Consider the following 18,036-nt stretch of genomic DNA (forward strand, 5'->3'; position numbering starts at 1 on the left):
CATTTACTGTTGTCTCTTATGATTAGGAGACTGAAGGCTAAAACATGTGAATAATGGTTGCAAGAATTTGGGATTGTCAAATTTAATGAAAAGAAGGACTAGGGGTGACATGATAGCAGTGTTCCAATATCTAAGGAGCTGCTACAAAGAAGAGGGAGTCAAGCTATTCTCCAGAGCAGCTAAAGGCAGGAGAAGAAGCAATGGATAGAAACTAACTAAGGAGAGAAAGAACCTATAACTAAGGAGACGTTTCCTGACTGTTACAACTATTAATCAGTGGGACATCTTGCCTCCAGAGGTTGTGAGATTGGACAACCATTTGTCTGAAATGTTATAGGGTTTCCTGGCTGAGCAGGGGGTTGGACTAGAAGACCTCCAAGGTCTGCTCCAACTCTGTTATTCTGTTAACTAATACTGAATAACACCAAAAATAGATAGCCTATGCTATCTATTTAAAGTATCTAAAGTATCTGTGATATTTTTATTGTATACTCATCTCTGTTGATGAATATTATTTACTTTCATAGCTGGATAAACCAGTTTTATTGCAGTTTGAGCTGAGTTTCCTATTCTTTGGCTGCATTAAGGGCTTATGTAAACTATGATATGGAATAATTGAAAATAGAACGACATTTATACATTTCACATTTTTCTGTGATGATTTAAATGGAAAAGGTTGCAAATTTGTTCAGATGCCCTTAAGATCCACTTTCTTGTATCCAGGAGTTGCCTATTAGAAGTAAAATGTTGATTGGGCAGCTTACTGTCTGTAGTGACCTCATGTTGCAGTCTTTTCTATGTAGACTGCAGGACTTAGTGCAGTACTTCAATGCTATCTTAGAAGCAACTACTTAAATTAAGCAAGCAGAATAGCCAACAGAGACTGCTGATCTGTTTAGTTTTTTTCCAATGAAGTGTTTTCATATGAAATGTTCATTTGGAGTAGCAAAAACAATGAAAATGGCTTACAAAGTTCTACTACATAGGTAAGCTGACTTAAAGGGTTGCATAATAGAACTGAAATAACTTTTAAAAGCTAACTAGCTTTGGAAATATGCACTGCTATGCACTGCTATTTCTCTGCAGTCATATAATCTATTATATTTAAGGAGAATAAACCATGTATTCCTAATTGTTTGTTTGTTTATTAAAATTATAAGTTATGAATATTTACACGATTTTGTCAGATTGTGACAACATATTAAAATGGTCATGTTGTATTATGTTGTGTCATTCTTTGTTAGAAATTCACCTAAGTAATGCTGCTGCTTGAAATATTAAAATCTTAAAACTAATGAAAGAGACTGTAAAAGCAATTAAAAAATTAGGCTTGGAAGTGATACTGTTTTTTGGAGAATAATCACTGCATTGGAGATAGCTGATGTGGGGGAGGCAGTGTTGAGTGTTTTGTTTACGGACTAAGTCCCCCCCCCCTCTTGGAAGCACTAAAAGAAGTTTAGAACTTTGTCAAATACGGCTATTATATAATTTAATGAAATACTTGCTGATCAAAGTACCTTAGATAAACTTTGAATACTCAAGTGCTTATTTAAAAATTTCTTTAATAAATTTTGTTTAACTATTTCATTTTGTTAAACTTTCTTTTGATCCTCTGTATATTATATAATACAGTGTTAATGTAGTGCTTAAGTTATTATTTAGTTGCTAAGTCATGTTGACTCTTCACAACCCCATAGCCATAGCATACCAACTCCTCCTGTCCTCCACTGTCCCTCCAAGTTTGCCCAAATTCATGTTCATTATGTCGATGATACTATCTAACCATCTATCCTCTGCCGTCCCCTTCTCCTTTTGCCTTCAATCATTCCCAACATCAGGGGCTTTTCCAATGAGTCCTTTCTTCTCATTAATGCTGCTTAAGTACTTCATTGCATTTCACAGGTTAAGAGCTTGTTCGTATTAGTTACAATAGATGAAAAGCATTTGTTTTTCCATTCCAAAATTAACAGTTACTTAGTAAAAGAAAAATGTGGTGGTTTTGGGAAAAATAATTAGGGGACATATTTTTTATGTATAAGCAAAAATAAGATGGCCTTTGTTATAGCAAACAAAGCAGCTGTAAAACTAATTTAGTATTGTATTTTAAGCTTCGAAATTTGTATGTTAACTTTATGACATGACATTGTAGGTATGCTAGGATCTTAAAGGGTTTTTTTTTTGATATAGAAAAAAATGTGTTGCTAGTCCTACTATTAAAATTATTTATACCCAAAATGGAAAACCTTTGTTTCTACTTTTCCCAAAATAAATAAACATATAATTTTTTTGTAGTTAGATCTTAGTGAACTACGCTTTATAAAATGTTATTCTCTATTATTTGTCTTCTCAGTTCGTACTTAAAACTGACTAGAGCTTCCAATCAAACATTTTCTATTCATGTTTAGTTCTTGAGACATTCATTTAAACTTGCATGTGAAACCTCATTTCTTCCTAACCTGCAAAGCCACTAATTTTTCTTGTTTGGAGGCTACTTCCCTGTTTAATTACTGTAAACTTCATCAAATTATGGATGTTTGACTAATACTGTTCATTACTGCTTTCTGAACTATTTTATATCATGTTTACTTACATCAATACTGAACAGGTGCACAATATTTTTAATGATTTGCTAATTTTTGTTATAAAGAACATGACAAAAGATTAAATGACAAAATTTATACTTAACTGAGTTTTTTTAAAACCCTTTCATTTTTTTTAGAGCAAGGAAACACAAAATTATTTTGGAAGAACATTCATTAAAATTTCATATATTTCGTACAATATTTTGAAAACTCAAGTGCAACAAAGTGTAAAATTTAATGAGAAGATACTTATTTTGATTATGGAACCTTGAATGTATTACTTCTTTTTCCCAATAATTAATGCTTTGCTGCCTTTAAATAGTCACAATTTTTCTGGTGGAAGTTTTGAGATACTAATCTAAAGGATGAATAAAACTGCCTTCCTGCCAGTCATAAGAAGTCCTCCCTGATATGTTACACCCAGCTGTGCTGCTATAAACATTCTTGCTATGTTAATTAAAATACTCTTCTTTCATATCATGTCCTGCGAGGAAATTAAAAATGTTTTTTCATCTCCTGTAAAAAGCATTTTGCATTTCTTCATGTAAATTGAAGGGGAAGGAAGGAACACATCCCTTTTTAATGTGGAGGAAAGAATATAGTTTTTCCTTTCATACTTCATTTTTTCAAGAAACAGCAGCAAGGTGATAGGGGTGCTGTCTTCAAAATCTTTATAAGATAGACCATATATTTTCCTTTATAAAAACACTGTTTCTGTGCATAAGCAACTAAGGAGAGTTTTTAAAGCAGCTTGCAAAGTATGTGGCTCCGTTATCATTTTAAAGAGAGGTGCTTTGTTCATGTTAACACACTTTGCAAAGCACCTTTTTGAAATACTTTGCACAGGCTTTCCTAGCATTACTAAATAACATGTTAATAACAATAGTTATTGTTGAGATCAACACCTGGGTCTGTTCTGTTAGCAGTTCATGCTTTGCTGTATTGTTTTGCTTGCAAAATGTGTTTTGCAAGATATATTAAAGGACTGCATTTAAGTATGCTGAATGAGAAAATCTTAAAAGAGGGGTAAAGACATATAACCTGGTCAACTAGAATTATGGCTGATTCTAAAGCTTGTATTAGTGTTTGTAACCTGTCATTGATATACTAGCTTTCTAATTGAACATCATTACAATATACTAAAATGAAAGGAACTGAAATCTGAATGACTCTGTATATCATTTTCATTGCAGTGCTCATCTCTCCCCCTTAAGTATCTTGCCAGCTTCTGCAGAGTAAGTATAAATTCCCCATAGGTGTAGAAAATATTCAAGATTGCATTGTATTCAGGTAATCTCGATTTACAACTATTTGTTAAGTGACCATTCAAAGTTACAGCGGCACTGAAAAAAGTGACATAACAATTCTCACTCTTAATAACCATTGAATCATCCCCATGATCACATGATTAAAATCTGGTCACCAGGCAACTGGCATGTTTTTATAATGATTGTGTCCTGGAGTCATGTGATCACCTTTTGCTATTTTCTGACAAGCAAAGTCCATGGGGAAGCTAGATTCACTTAACCATGTTACTAACTGCAGTGATTCACTTAATAGCTGTAGCAAGAAAGGTTGTAAAATGAAACAATTGTCTTGCTTAGCAACATAAATTTTGGGATCCATTGTGGTTGTAAGTCATGGACTGCCTGTAATGTTATGAAACCTTTGCAATGTTGACCTTTTGGTGAATAAATACTGGCTGACTTTAGTATAGATAAAAAGTTGGAATTAATATTGAATGACTATTTAAAATATTGAATGACTATTTAAAATATTAAAACTAAAGTTAGCCACCATTTTTCTTTTCCTAATCTTCACTATACCCACATTTCTTATTGGTCTAAGAGCATATGGCTTGTATTGACCCTAAATTCTTGTTCTTTTGACATTCATTTTTTTCTGTATCTTTTTAGTTCCTTTTTAAATTATACCTTTATATTGTACAATTCACAATTAAACCACCAATTCTCAGAAGGGTTGCTATTCCTTCAGATTGGCCTCAGCCTGCTTCCATTTCTAAACCTGTATTACTTTGAACTATGAGCGTCAGAAAAATTCATGATATTACAGCAATATAACTAGTGATTAGGAGTGATTTATGGATAATGATTATTGTTTTTATATCTATATTGATATTAATGTTTCCATTAATAAAACAAGATTTCAGATACAGGTAACCAAATATAAATAAAGCACTAAATAGGCAGTAGTCTACAGTGAACAAATTAAACAAATGTTCTTTAGGAAAGCCTGAACCAATAGTAATATGGTCATCCTTAAGTGAAACCTTAATCCAGATAGGAGGAGGGAGCAGTAGGTTAGCAAACTGGGATATACTCACTTGTTTCAGCTTACTTAATGGAGTGTCAACTCCAGTAATTTTTTCCCTCCAATTATTAAATTTAAAAATTGATAGAAAAATATGGGATGAATGGCTCTTTGACTTAATTTTTAAATTTTTTCATGCTTTCAGTTGGAATTATAAAGGAATTTACTTTAATCCTCTTTGTGTAAGGAATTAGTTTTGATTGTAGTTTTTTTCTTTCTGTTAGTCTGTTATTGTAGCTTTTCTTTTTGTTTGTCTTATTTGAACTGTACAATGACAGTAGTTGATTTAATTAAAAACTTTGAGAAAGATTTATTTTTGTAATGTATGCACACTGTGTCTATTTGATAGTAAAAGTGAATGAATAAACTAGTTTTTTTCAGTTGAATATCCTCTGTGTGCTAGGAACAAAATTGAGCAACATATTTTACACATAAGAAAATAGATTATTAATACATATCATTGTTTTATTTCAAGTATCTTGGAAAGAACAATTAGAGCAGCTGTAGAACAACATCTTTTTGATCTGCAGAGCAGCATAGATCAAGATCTCAATTTACAGCACCGAGTGGTGTGTCATGAAGGAGATATTGAGGAAGATGAAAAAGGATCTAACAACCGGTAAGATTTTATTTTATATTGCTTATTTGGTTACAAAAACCAATCATTTAAAATAAAAATGATTTTTTATAATAAATAAATAGCAATAAAATGAAATTTTATTATTTGCAGTGTTTGGGCACTATGTGATGATAGTATGGATAATGAATAAAGATGATGATAGTGATGATAATGAAGAGGAGGATACTTGATAGCATTTCTATTATCCTTAATATATTTCATAAGCGCTTTCATAGTGTTCTGATAATTTATTCATGCTCTGCTGTGTTTTATTTCAAATCAATTTCCTATAAGAATAAACAAGGAACTTTATATTGCTGTCCAATTGTGGCAGGTGATGATTTACCTGCAGGACATTCTAATTAAATAAGGAGTATAATTTGTAGATTGTTGTTGCTGACAGTATTTTCAGTGATGTTAGCCAACTGCAAATGAAATACCCAAACTGAATGATTCCACAGTACTATTACATCACAAATTGGCACCAGAATTTCTGTCATAAGCGAGGGTGGTCGTAAAGAAAGACATTAGGCACATGAATGCTTGCTGAGGCACCCGGGGTGGGTGGGTGTGTCAAGTAGCTGCAGACCTATGTGGTTGCGGGACTGCTTGCAGTCCAGTGAAGCAGGGTGCAGGGCAGTCAAAAGGAGATGGGCAGTTAAGAAATATGAAATACAAACAAATAAATGGGCAGTGATGTGCCTCTTGATTGTAAGTGTAGGCAGGCTGCCAAGTGCCTGAATTTTTGTCATGTAGCTGTGGAAGTGCTGCAATGGTAATAACTTTGGGCACGAGTCATAAGCCATTATTTTAGAATTGTAATTTTGAACAGTCGCTGAATAAATGATGGTAAGTTGAGGACTACCTGTAGCACAAAGATGCCTGCAGCATCTTTAGATCCATTTTTTCATATAGTGGCTTAGGGGAAAGTTTCATTCCCCTTCCGCTTCTTCTGAAGTTATTCTTCAAGTAACGTGTTTGAATAGGCAGCAGCTTCTGTTTCGTAGATGTCGGTTGTTTCAGAATGGTTTCAGTGTGATCAATTTGTATCAACCAACCGCAACATATGTTTCTTTCTACCACTGTTCTAAATTCCTTGCTTTGGGGAATAGCAGTCTAAGCATCATTGCAGTATCTACAGCCTATGGCTGGATTTGATAGGAACAATATTAAGTTATCCCCAAAAGTAGAATGTTATATGTATTTGTGCTATAACATTTATGAGCATCTTATTCAATAATTAATGGATATTAGGAATTTACTTTTTTTCTTTTCTGAATGCAGTTGTACATACATATTCTGATTTCATTAATCCAGAATGATCACCAAAATAGTAAATGCTTAAAATCCTTAACCTAAACCCATAACCAGATAGTTTTATGCAGGTAAAATTCATTATTTAGCATCTTGTTCCTTTTGTTAGGGATGATACTGAAAAGAATATTACTAAAGATTATGAGAATCTTGGAGACTGCTCTGAAACAGTGAATTGCACTAAATTAGACAGTGAAATTGTACAACCTGTGTCTGAGGAAAAAGAAAATTATCAGGTAAGAGTAGCATAAAATATGCTTCATGCATTTTGAGTTTTGTTTCCTGTAACTGTAGTCTGAAAATATTTTAGTTCAATCTGAAATATAACCAGACGGAATACTGTTAGCATTTGTTTTGTAAATATATTGTTATCCTGCTGTAAAATAGCTATAATAACAATATCCTCACTTTCCATTGATATAAGAGAGTCTCCAGACTATGCTTGTATTCTTCCTTTTCAATGAAGTATTTTTATGGTCATAGACCGTCATAATTCTTCTTTGTAACTCTGGGTGGGGAACGTAAGTCTAATGCAGTCTGCTAGGCAGGTCATCCAAGCCATGGGATGAGAGTTTGCCTCCTCTCTTGAAACTCAACTTGAACTGGCAGGTGCTCCATATACCTGTAAATACAGCTTGAAAAGGCAAGTGGTAGTCAAAGCTATAAGAATTTTGCTTTTAGGCACTCATTTGTGTTCTGACCCCCCCTCGTCCCACACCAACACACACTCTGAGCCAAAGATAAGTTACAGCATTTAATTAACAGACACACAGGTCCTTGGCAGCAAACAGGCACAGACAAGCTTGGGCAGCAATCTAGCACATATAAGGTTTGGCAGCAATCCAGCCTGCCAAGCTCACAGTAATGTTCTCCGACATTCATTCCTGCGTTGACTTCTGCAAGAGGGGCATGTGCACAAGCAGTATTTTTATAGTCTGGAGAAGAGCCTAATGACCACCAGCTGAGTGCAATTATCTCCTGTAACTACGCAACTATTCCTTACGCCTATTAGCTCTTCGGTGCCAAGCATCCAGGAATAACTCACTGCTGGTGTCTGGCTCACTCTCCCTTGTCTCCTCCCCACTGGTCCAAAGGTCAGGCACCTCCTGGTGGCCAACCAGCCTCTCTGCGCCCTGCTCGGAGTCGGAACCCTGTCCAGGATCCTCCAGAGCCGACTCATAGGGCCCCTCGCTGTCGGAGTCTGGTGGCAGCTCCAACGGCTCCTGCTGAGCCACAACACATTTGGAACACCTGTGAACACAGTTCTGTCATTTTAATGTAACAATAGATAGATTGCCTTTTCTCCATGCAGAACATGAATCCAGTGCCTTCTGGACATTAAACATGTCCATCAAATTAATATCTTGACCTTAAAGCCATCCATATGCTAGTAGGCTTTACACTCTTTCAGGTTTCTTTTCCTTTTTGGCTCAGGAGACTGTACTCTTTGTGCCCTTGGGGTAAAATATGATTTGCCCTGTGTTCTTTCACCTTTTCACCTGTTATTTTTAATCTTTTAACTAAAGCATTCACATAATTAATTCCAATTAAAACTGTTTACTTTGCCATTCTTCTCCTTGCCTTCTACTGTGACAAGAAGCCAAGTGCAATATCCATAAAAGAACACATACATTTGATACATTTGTTCCTGTACGAACTTAGTTGGATTGAAAATAAAAGGTATTTTCAAGATAATCCAGGCAACATGATGGGTAAGCAGGGAGTTGTATCAGATCATTTCAGGACAATTCAGGATTCTAGCAGAGAATCTTGTTCTTTTCTCTGCAGAGATCTATGTTAGGGCTTACTTGCCCCTGGGAAATATATATCACTTAGCCTAAAATTATATTTAAACCTTCATTGTTATAGGGAAAAAATTTCTAGAAAGTTGGAATGTTGTTCCCATAAAATTTAGTTCCAAAGTGTTAATGTCCCACATTTTGTCAGTGCTTGCTCTGATTCCCCCCCATCTAATTAACAGGATACCCACCATTTTATGTCTGCTCACTATATCCTGTGCACACTTGTGAGTTCCAAATATTGCAATTTCACTACAGCACTTATGTTTTGAAGGAGGAAATATGTTTAAAAGCTGGGAACTTGCATAATATTTCTCAGCAACTCAGAGCAGCTGTATCTTTTCCTGAGTATGAATAACTGCCTTCCGTAACTTTGGAAAAGACAGACATATATTGATGTATTGCTGACAGATGCAGTGTGTACACTTGAGAATGCTTTAAAGCATGTCTTTCCCTTTGAATCTGATCAAAACATTTCACTGTCATACAATATACAGTAGTGTGCAAAAGTTTTAGGCAGGTGTGAAAAAAATGCTATAAACAAAGAATGCTTTCAGAAATACAAATAATGATTGTTTATTTTTGTCAATTTTCAAAATGCAAAGTTAGCGAACAAAAAATCTAAATCAAATCAATATTTGGTGTTACTACCTTTTGCCTTCAAACCAGCATCCATTCTCATAGGTACACATTCACAAAGTCAGGGATTTTGTAGGATTGTAGTCAGGCGTATGATCAACCAATTATACCAAAAAGGTGCTAATGATCATCAATGTCACACGTAGGTTGAAACCCAGTCATGAACTGATACAGAAACAGCTGTGTAGGAGGCGTAAAACTGGGTGAGGAACAGCCAAACTCTGCTACCAAGGTGAGGTTGTGAAAGACAGTTTCATGTCATGGCAAGATTGAGCACAGCAACAAGATACAAGGTAGTTATACTGCATCAACAAGATCTCTCCCAGACAAAGATTCAACAGATTGGGGTTTCAAGATGTGGTGTTCAAGCTCTTTTGAAGAAACACAAAGAAATGGGCAATGTTGAGGATTGTAGACGCAGTGGCCGGCCAAGGAAACATAGTGCAGCATATGAAAGACACATCAAGCTTATTACCCTTCGAAATCGGAAGATGTCCAGCAGTGCCATCAGCTCAGAACTGGCAGAAACCAGTGGGACCCAGGTACACCCATCTACTGTCCGGAGAAATCTGGCCAGAAGTGGTCTTCATGGAAGAGTTGCAGCCAAAAAGCCATACCTCCGACGTGGGAACAAGGCCAAGCGACTAAAGTATGCACAAAAAAATAGGAACTAGGGTGCAGAAAAATGGAAGCAGGTGCTCTGGACTGATGAGTCAAAATTTGAAATATTTGGCTGTAGCAGAAGGCAGTGTGTTTGTCGAAGGGCTGGAGAGCGGTACAATAATGAGTGTCTGTAGATAACAGTGAAGCATGGTGGAGGTTTCTTGAACGTTTGGGGCTGCATTTCTGCAAATGGAGTTGGAGATTTGGTCAGGATTAATAGTGGTCTCAATGCTGAGAAATGCAGGCAGATACTTATCCATCATGCAATACCATCAGGGAGGCATATGATTGGCCCCAAATTTATTCTCCAGCAGGACAATGATCCCAAACATACAGCCAAAGTAATTAAGAACTATCTTCAGCGTAAAGAAGAACAAGAAGTACTGGAAGTGATGGCATGGCCCCCACAGAGCCCCTGCTCTCAATATCATCGAGTGTGTCTGAGATTACATGAAGAGACAGAAGGATGTCAGAAAGCCTACATCCACAGAAGATCTGTGGTTAGTTCTCCAAGATGTTTGGAACAACTTACCAGCCTTGAAGTTCCTTCAAAAACTGTGTGCAAGTGTACCTAGAAGAATTGCTGCTGTTTTGAAGGCCAAGCGTTGTCCCACCAAATATTGATTTGACTTAGATTTCTCTTTTGTTCATTCACTGCATTTTGTTCATTTATGAACATAAATGTTTAACACTTCCATTTTTGAAAGCATTCTTTGTTTACAGCATTTTTTCACACCTGCCTAAAACTTTTGCACAGTACTGTGTATTTATAAAAAGACCAAAAGAGAGGGTAACAGGAAACACTTTTACCAAGGCATAGAAATTTAAAGCAGCTGACTAGCCTGGAACTGCCCCCCCAACCCAAAATGAAGGCTAAACTATAGATCATGTTTGAAGATATTTATTATATGTATTTTCTTATATCTATATATTTAGTGTCCAAACTTAAGGGAATACTTGCTGCGAATCCTAAGCAGTGTTTGAACAAAACAATTTTTTTTGTTCTTGCTAGTTGCCATTTTTTTCCTGAAATAATTTGTGCTTGTGCAAAATATATGATTTTTGCCCTGTCCTATGTGACATTCTCTTTCAAGAGATACACCCCCAAGAATATTGCAAAATACCTTGTTTATTTATTTTTTAGAATCCTACCTCTGAGTGAATGTTCATTAAAGGAAAAATTAACAAAGACACTGTAGAAAACTTTTTGAGTGGCATGGTGGCCTAGTGGTGAAGACGCCCACCTCCCACTTGGAAAATTGAGAGTTCAATTCTAGGTAGCAGCAAATGTTTCTCTTCTAGGGCGCCAAAAAAAAAGAAGAGAGAATCTGTACTGCGGGGTGTCAGGAAAGGCATCTGGCCAGTAAAGTCTCAGCACCATCCAGTCACCCTGACTCTATCCTGAATTAAGGAATTACAGGGTGGTAAAAAGGAGTCTTTATTGTAAAAAAGCTTCAGATCTATAGAAAAATTTTAGAATTAAAAAAGGAAAAAAGTGACAATTTACCACTTTTTCTAAAGGAAGACAACAGCTTTGTAGGAAATTAATTAATGTAGTCCTCCTCATTATAAATTAGCATGTTTTGCATGGGATTTTCACTTACCATACTACCCTAGCAATGCATAGCTGAATTATTCCTCTTTATATTTATATTAGAACCATTTGTTAACTTCTTTTACTAAGATTTACATAATATTAGCATGCTACCATTGTATTAATATTACAAGTATCAATAAAAGTAGTTGCATTAAGAATCCTATATGTACTATTTTAAGGAATTTTCTGAAAAATGCAAATATTCAAATATATGTAACTTTCAGTTGTGTTTTACAATAGTTTTGCCCTTCCTTCTATTGTAAAGGATGTAAATAAGACCATGCTATTATTTTAATCAGTGTTATAGAACCATTTTAAATGCTTCAAATCAAAAGAGCCAAGAAATAGAATGCATATGTTTATAAATAATAGTAAATGGCTTCTGATATAAGCCATAGAAATATAAAAAAATATATTAGGGATATACAAAATTTATAATTTCCAGAGACAGGGCATTCTAGATAATGTTAAGATAGTTTTGCAGTTCCAGTAAGCCATGCTAACTTTCTGAAGATTGTCCCTTTCAAGGGTGGTTTGGTGAAGTTTGTTTTTGGATTTCTCCATACTGGAGGCAGTTCAGTGTGCTTTGGGAGTTGTAATATCCCAAATAAACAAGTTTCATCTGGAATATCATTTCCAGAACTTCTTGTGTGATTTTGGAACAACACGCTGTTTACAAAGCACTTACGTATTTAAAGAGAAAATGTATAAATAAATAATAATTTTTTAAAAATACATGTTTTCAGCATTTTGGATTAGGGCTTTGGGAACTGAATACCACCCTCATTTTATATCATGGGTATAAAATGTGCTTTACTTAAAAAGGAAAAGAGCGAATGATTTAAAACTATCTGAAGAATGTTTAGCTATCTTCAGATCCAAGGGGCAGAGGAGAGGCTATATTAAGAAGTGCTATTACTGCTTAGCAGTGAATTGCGTATTTTTCTCTATCAGCTGTCCACAAGGATTAGTCAATAATCACTTTTAATGTGATTTTCTCATTGTATTAAACACAGATTTTTAAATTAAAATTTAACAGATAAGCCAGTTTTAACTGTGTTTCTTTATTAGTGGCATGAGTGCTTTCTGCTAGCAATGTTCTGTCCATGTTGCGGCTTTATTTAGTAACAAGGATTAATAGTATCTTTTAGAGTCCAGCAGATGGCTCATTCTGCATAAGCTGAGACAAGTCCTCAGAATCCTTGTTGTTAATATTTTGTTTACATCTTCCGGCCTCAAATTGATCTACATTAGCATACTTCAGCAGGGCACTTATAAAGATTCCCCCCAGAAGTTAAAGTAACTAAGTAGTTTAATTTTTTTTAAAAATTCCCTTAGAACCACAGAATGTTGCAGCTTTCTTCCTTTCTTAAACATAATGGTGGTTACCATGCTAAGGTGTTTGTTTTCATCAATAGGCTGCAGGCGTATTGTTGAAGCCATGTGATGATGGAGGTGAAGATAAAGAATCCTTTGGAAATAAGTATGTACTGCAGTATACATGACAACATTGGGTCTGGGGCAAGATACTTTTTATTAAGGTTATCTTTGTGAGGAACTGTTTTTCCAGAATTGGTTTCCTTAGTATGAGGACATTTATCTGTTGCTGGGAGAACAGATAAAATGTCTATACTTAGAATATTTAGGACTGAGTACTTTTAGTGAGTTGATAGTATTAGAGCAAGGATTCTAACCTTATTTTGTGTTACAGGATACAGAAAGGTTAATTTAACATAGCTTTAGTGATCGTTGCCTTCAGAGTAGGAAAAAGCCCAGAGCCAAGTAAGAAAATAATTTAATATTGTATAAAAATGTCTGTCTTCTTCAACTCAGCCAGTCTGCTTTCTTTTGGTCAACTAATTTTTATATTATGAAATTATTTTATAAATCTTGCTTACCATTGATTAAAATTCCACAAAACCAAGTAAACCAGATTCTTTACAATTTCTCAACACAAATAAAACAGAATTTTGCAATAAATTCAGGTTTAGTTTAATAAACAAAGAAGAAACACACTTAACAGTGTTTGCCATGATTTTTTGAATTGAGGAACCATGATTTGTTATTTATTATTAAATCATAATCAGAAAACATTTTAAATGATTCCCAAACCATTTCTTTTGTATACTGTGCTTTATCATGATAGCTAAATTGACAAATCATAAGTACAGATTTGTATACACATATGTATTGCTAGCCATGATACTAGGTTTGTTTGTGTGTAGGCATTTATGTCTGTGTGTATTAATAATATCACTAGATTGAGGGGGGGATAATTGTAAGTATAAAGTTCTTTATTCTGGTTTATTAGACAAAAGCTAAGTTTATTTTGTTTTAAATTGTAGTGATATGACTGAGTTGAGACCATAAGGATTGTCATGATAAATGTTTTGAAGTAATCTTCCGTAACTTCCTTTATAGGCAAGATTTTATATCGTTTGATGATGGTAGCAAAATGACGACACACATGATTTTGGTGAGAATTTGCTTTTTTTCTTTCCCTTGTAAATCTAGGCACATTTTAAATATATATCCACAAATATATTTCCACTTTCACTTTTTAACTGCATGAATATTAATTTTAATTTTACAGATAGGTAGTATTTGACATTCTGTTGTCTGGTTCCTATTGCATATATCTGTAAAAGTTTAGTTTACTTAATTGCTTGCTTGTAGTTCACATTCTTTTTATCAGTTAGGAAAACATACTGAAATCGACAAAACAAAAATTTACACGTATGCTGGAAGTTGCTGACCTGTAATAGTGTATTGTTTATTTACAGGATTGTGTTAGCAACATTTCTGATCAAAATATGAAAAATGAATCGGAGGAATTGAAAAACAAAAATAACAATGCTCCTGAAGCAACACTGTGTGCCTCTTTACCACATCTTGATTTGAAGAATGTGAATGGTGGTGACAAATGGGAAGGTAATTCTTGATTTTGATGTTTTTCAAAAATTTGTTAATTTTAAAAATTCAAATATGCAATCAATATAAGTTTGTATTTCTTTATACTTAATAATGTATTTCAAATGGGTATTAGTAGACATCTATTGAAATGAATCACTAGAATAAAAAATTAGATTTGGGAAGCTGAAACTTCTAAATCTATGTTAGTTGAAGTTGCCAGTAATTTTTTAACAATTTCTTTAATCAGCTTGAAGGCTGTGAGAGTGGAGATTTCTACTAATATTCTTTTAAAGAATCGCTGGTTTTCAATATTTGTGTACCACTTGGTATGCTTGTTTCTCAATTTATAAACTGCAAAGATTGCTGGGGATCATTATGATAATTGTGTAACAGTTATTTCACTTCTGCCTAGTCCTATAGCTAAGAAAAGAAGGATGTGTTGACTTCAATGATGCCAATCCCATTTTTCATTGTAAAAGAATGTATGAGGGAGCTTAGCTACAGCTTGTCTGTCACACTGTGTTTTTTTATTGTACCGTATCAAGGGAGATACGGGATTCTTCCCATTTTGTTTTCAAAAGAATTTAAGAGTTGATAATTCTATTATGTTCTCACACATCCTTTTCCTTGTGATAAACACATATCACCCATGTAGCAAATAATAACTTAACTATCGTGTTTACCATGGCTATAATATGGCAGCAAATAACTATGACTGCATATATAAAATAATGTATACATTTGTTCTAATATGCAAATTTTAAAACAAATGCCCTATTTTAGAACATCAACTTTCATATTAAACTCTGATGAAGTAACTGAAGTTATAATTTACAATAAAAAACTAACATTGTGTTCTATATAACATTTAATATGTAATATTTAAGAATGGGTTTGATTCTTCTTTTTGGGAGTAGGGAGTGTATTGACCATAAAGTGCAGAAGTGCATTTTTACTGCCATAAAAATATCTTCAGGAAAATTTCAGAATCTGCAGCAGCTGAAATTATATTAAAACTTTATGGTATATTCAATTTCAGGATTTTCTTTTTCTTTTACAATTCTTTTTTTCCCTGTTGTATGTTGCTCCTGGTAATGCTGCTATATGTGGACAAATATATTTTTCCATACAATTAACAATCAAAGGACAGCATGTTATAGGCTGCTCCCAGATGCTCTTATATAAAAAGGCACCCTTATTGTTCTGCCTGTCCAGACAGCTTGAAAAAGGTAGTCTCTATACCTCATGCAAGCTGTAGGTAGTCAAAAAATAAAAAAGGTTTTTACCAAGGTCGGTAAAGTGAGGTCCAGATTGTGGGGAGCAATATGCAAATAATACTTCTACATTGTATTACTACCAAGAGAGTGCTATAAAAAGCTATGGGGCAGTATATACACCATATAAATGCTATTTCTATTTTATAACTGTAGCTTAATCTCATGGGTGTCTAGATGATGTCAATTGTACAGATTTCCTCAAAATGAGTAGATAATAAAATTCCTCTCCAGCCATTGGATTAGCCATTCAAGTTATTTTTTGTTGTACAATAGAAACACAAAGAGATTCCTAATAGGAGTAAGTGTACCTTAAGAACATGTAAAACATTAATGTAATCTGTTTTGCATTATTTTTGAAAAATGACGTCATATTTGCTGCTTATTTTTTAGTTATCTCTATTTGAACAAGTTATTCTTCTAATAATTGGTATAGGCCAATTATGCCAAATTATTAAAGTATAGTTTCTCTTGAGAATCAGCCTGAAAGATGCCAGTAATTCTTGCTTTCTTTGCTTTGATTCATGTGGTAAAGGTATTGGTGAACTTCTGGATAACAATACCTAACCGTATAGCAACCTCCAGGATTATGGTTTCTGCTTTTCTTGCAAACTGAACCAATCAATAGTATAGTGCAGTGGTGGGTTTCAAATTTTTTTTAGAACCTATTCTGTAGGTGTGGCCTGTTTTGTGGGAGTGGCTCAGTCATGTGACCAGGTGGGAGTAGCTTGGCAGTCGTGTGACCGGGTGGGCATGGCCAACATGGAAAATGTGGTGAAACTCACTTAACAACGCTCTTGCTTAGCAACCAAAATTGTGGGCTCAATTGTGATCATGTTATCTTTCTCTTTCTTTCTTTCTTTCTTTCTTTTCCTTCCTTCCTTCCTTCTTTCTCTCTTTCTTTCTTTCTTTCTTGTGGCTCTCCCTCTTTCTTTCCTTTCTTTCTCTTCCTCTTTCTTTCTTTCTTTCTTTCTTCTTACTTGTGTCTCTCTCCTCCTTCCTTCCTTCCTTCCTTCCCTCCCTCCCTCCCTCCCTTCCTTCCTTCCTTCCTTCCTTCTTGTTTCTCTCTCTCCAACTTTCTTTCTCTTTCCTTCTCTTTCTTTCCTTTTCTTTCTTTCTTTCTTTCTTTCTTTTTTTCTTTCTTTCTTTCTCTGTCTTTCTCTTTCTATCTTTGTCTCTTTTCTTCTCTCTCAGAAGAGAGAGGAACCTGCCAAAAACTGCTGCTTGAAAAGCACGGCTTTCTTTCCCAGTTACTCAGAGGCTTTGGTTTAAGGCGTTGCTCCTTTACACCACCCCTCCTCTTCCTGCACTAGATTTCTTTTCTTCCAGAATGGCAGAGGAAAAAATACAACCCACCTCACTTCCGAGCTCCAACACTGCAGCTCTGTCAGAAGGGTGGGGGAGATAGGGGACTCATGCTTGCCAGAGGGGATTACTGGGTCTTGACTGCCTCCTGCAAGTGCTGTAGGTGTGTCGTCCCCCCCTCTCACACACACACATACAAACACACCATTTCCCTCATGTCTGCCACTGACAGCTCTCAAAGAGAAGGAAGTGTAAGGACTCCTGCCTTGGGAAGGGGTTGAACTAGATTACCTCCATGTTCCCTTGCATCCCTCTATGTTCTCTGTCCCATTTAGTCACGAACAGCCCCGTTCACTTTGAAGTTGGTTGCAAACTCTACCTAGCCCGTGCACGCCCTGATCCCACCCAAGGAGGCGAGCTGTGGAGTGGGGGGAAAGAGGGAAGTCTGTGATTCTGCCTCTCTCAATCTTCTTCCCCGCCTCGGAGCTGCGCATCTGGCACAACCAACTGCCCCCGCCTCTCCCGGGGCTTTGTCTTTCTCTGGTGTGTGGGCGGGGGCTGCACCAGGGAGGCCGTCGTCATCTGCCCTGGAGCTGTGAGCAAAGGAGCGGCCAGCGCTCGGGCCAGCCAAGATCAGCGGGACTTGGCTCTTCCCACGCCCTGACTCTGGTTGCTGAACCTTCGATCCTGCCCCCGTGGGTTTCAGTCACCGAAGGCACCGGGCAATGTTGTTGGGTTTCTCCTAACAGCCGAAGAAGGAACAGGAAGGGAGTTCGGTTGTTGGGAAGCCCACGTGGCGCGCGCTGCTCCCTTCTCTTTGACAGCTGCCTGGTTTCCAATGGGGGGGGGAGGAAAGAAATCCATGCGTTTTTCCTCTCTCTCTAACGCATGGATTTATCTGCCTTCCCCATTGGAAACCAGGTGGCTGTCAAAGAGAAGGGAGCAGCGCGCGCCACGTGGGCTTCTCCAAACCACTGAATTCTCCGCTCTGGGGGAGAAG

The 18,036-nt window shown here is 35.9% G+C and overlaps 1 protein-coding gene across 6 annotated transcripts in view; it reads left to right on the plus strand.

Annotated features, from left to right (window-relative positions):
- The window catches only part of FAM13B (family with sequence similarity 13 member B), a 65,126-nt gene that overhangs the window by 25,971 nt on the left and 21,119 nt on the right, over positions 1-18,036 (plus strand). For 4 of the 6 annotated variants that reach the window (XR_015695957.1, XM_087709502.1, XM_087709497.1 and 1 more), the window contains exons 8-13: positions 3,776-3,817; positions 5,389-5,532; positions 6,956-7,082; positions 12,963-13,027; positions 13,966-14,020; positions 14,328-14,475. Coding sequence is in view for 5 of the 6 variants with exons in the window: in XM_087709502.1 (XP_087565628.1) it covers positions 3,776-3,817; positions 5,389-5,532; positions 6,956-7,082; positions 12,963-13,027; positions 13,966-14,020; positions 14,328-14,475 (581 nt within the window). In the remaining variant the exon portion in view is untranslated. The remainder of the gene's footprint in view (positions 1-3,775; positions 3,818-5,388; positions 5,533-6,955; positions 7,083-12,962; positions 13,028-13,965; positions 14,021-14,327; positions 14,476-18,036) is intronic. The other 2 variants (XM_087709498.1, XM_087709501.1) reach the window with 2 other exon arrangements.

The sequence above is a fragment of the Thamnophis sirtalis genome, unplaced genomic scaffold (assembly GCF_051295495.1).
Source record: "Thamnophis sirtalis isolate CommonGarterSnake01/CBP01778 unplaced genomic scaffold, rThaSir2_p1.2 scaffold_3, whole genome shotgun sequence".
Lineage (NCBI taxonomy): Eukaryota > Metazoa > Chordata > Lepidosauria > Squamata > Natricidae > Thamnophis > Thamnophis sirtalis.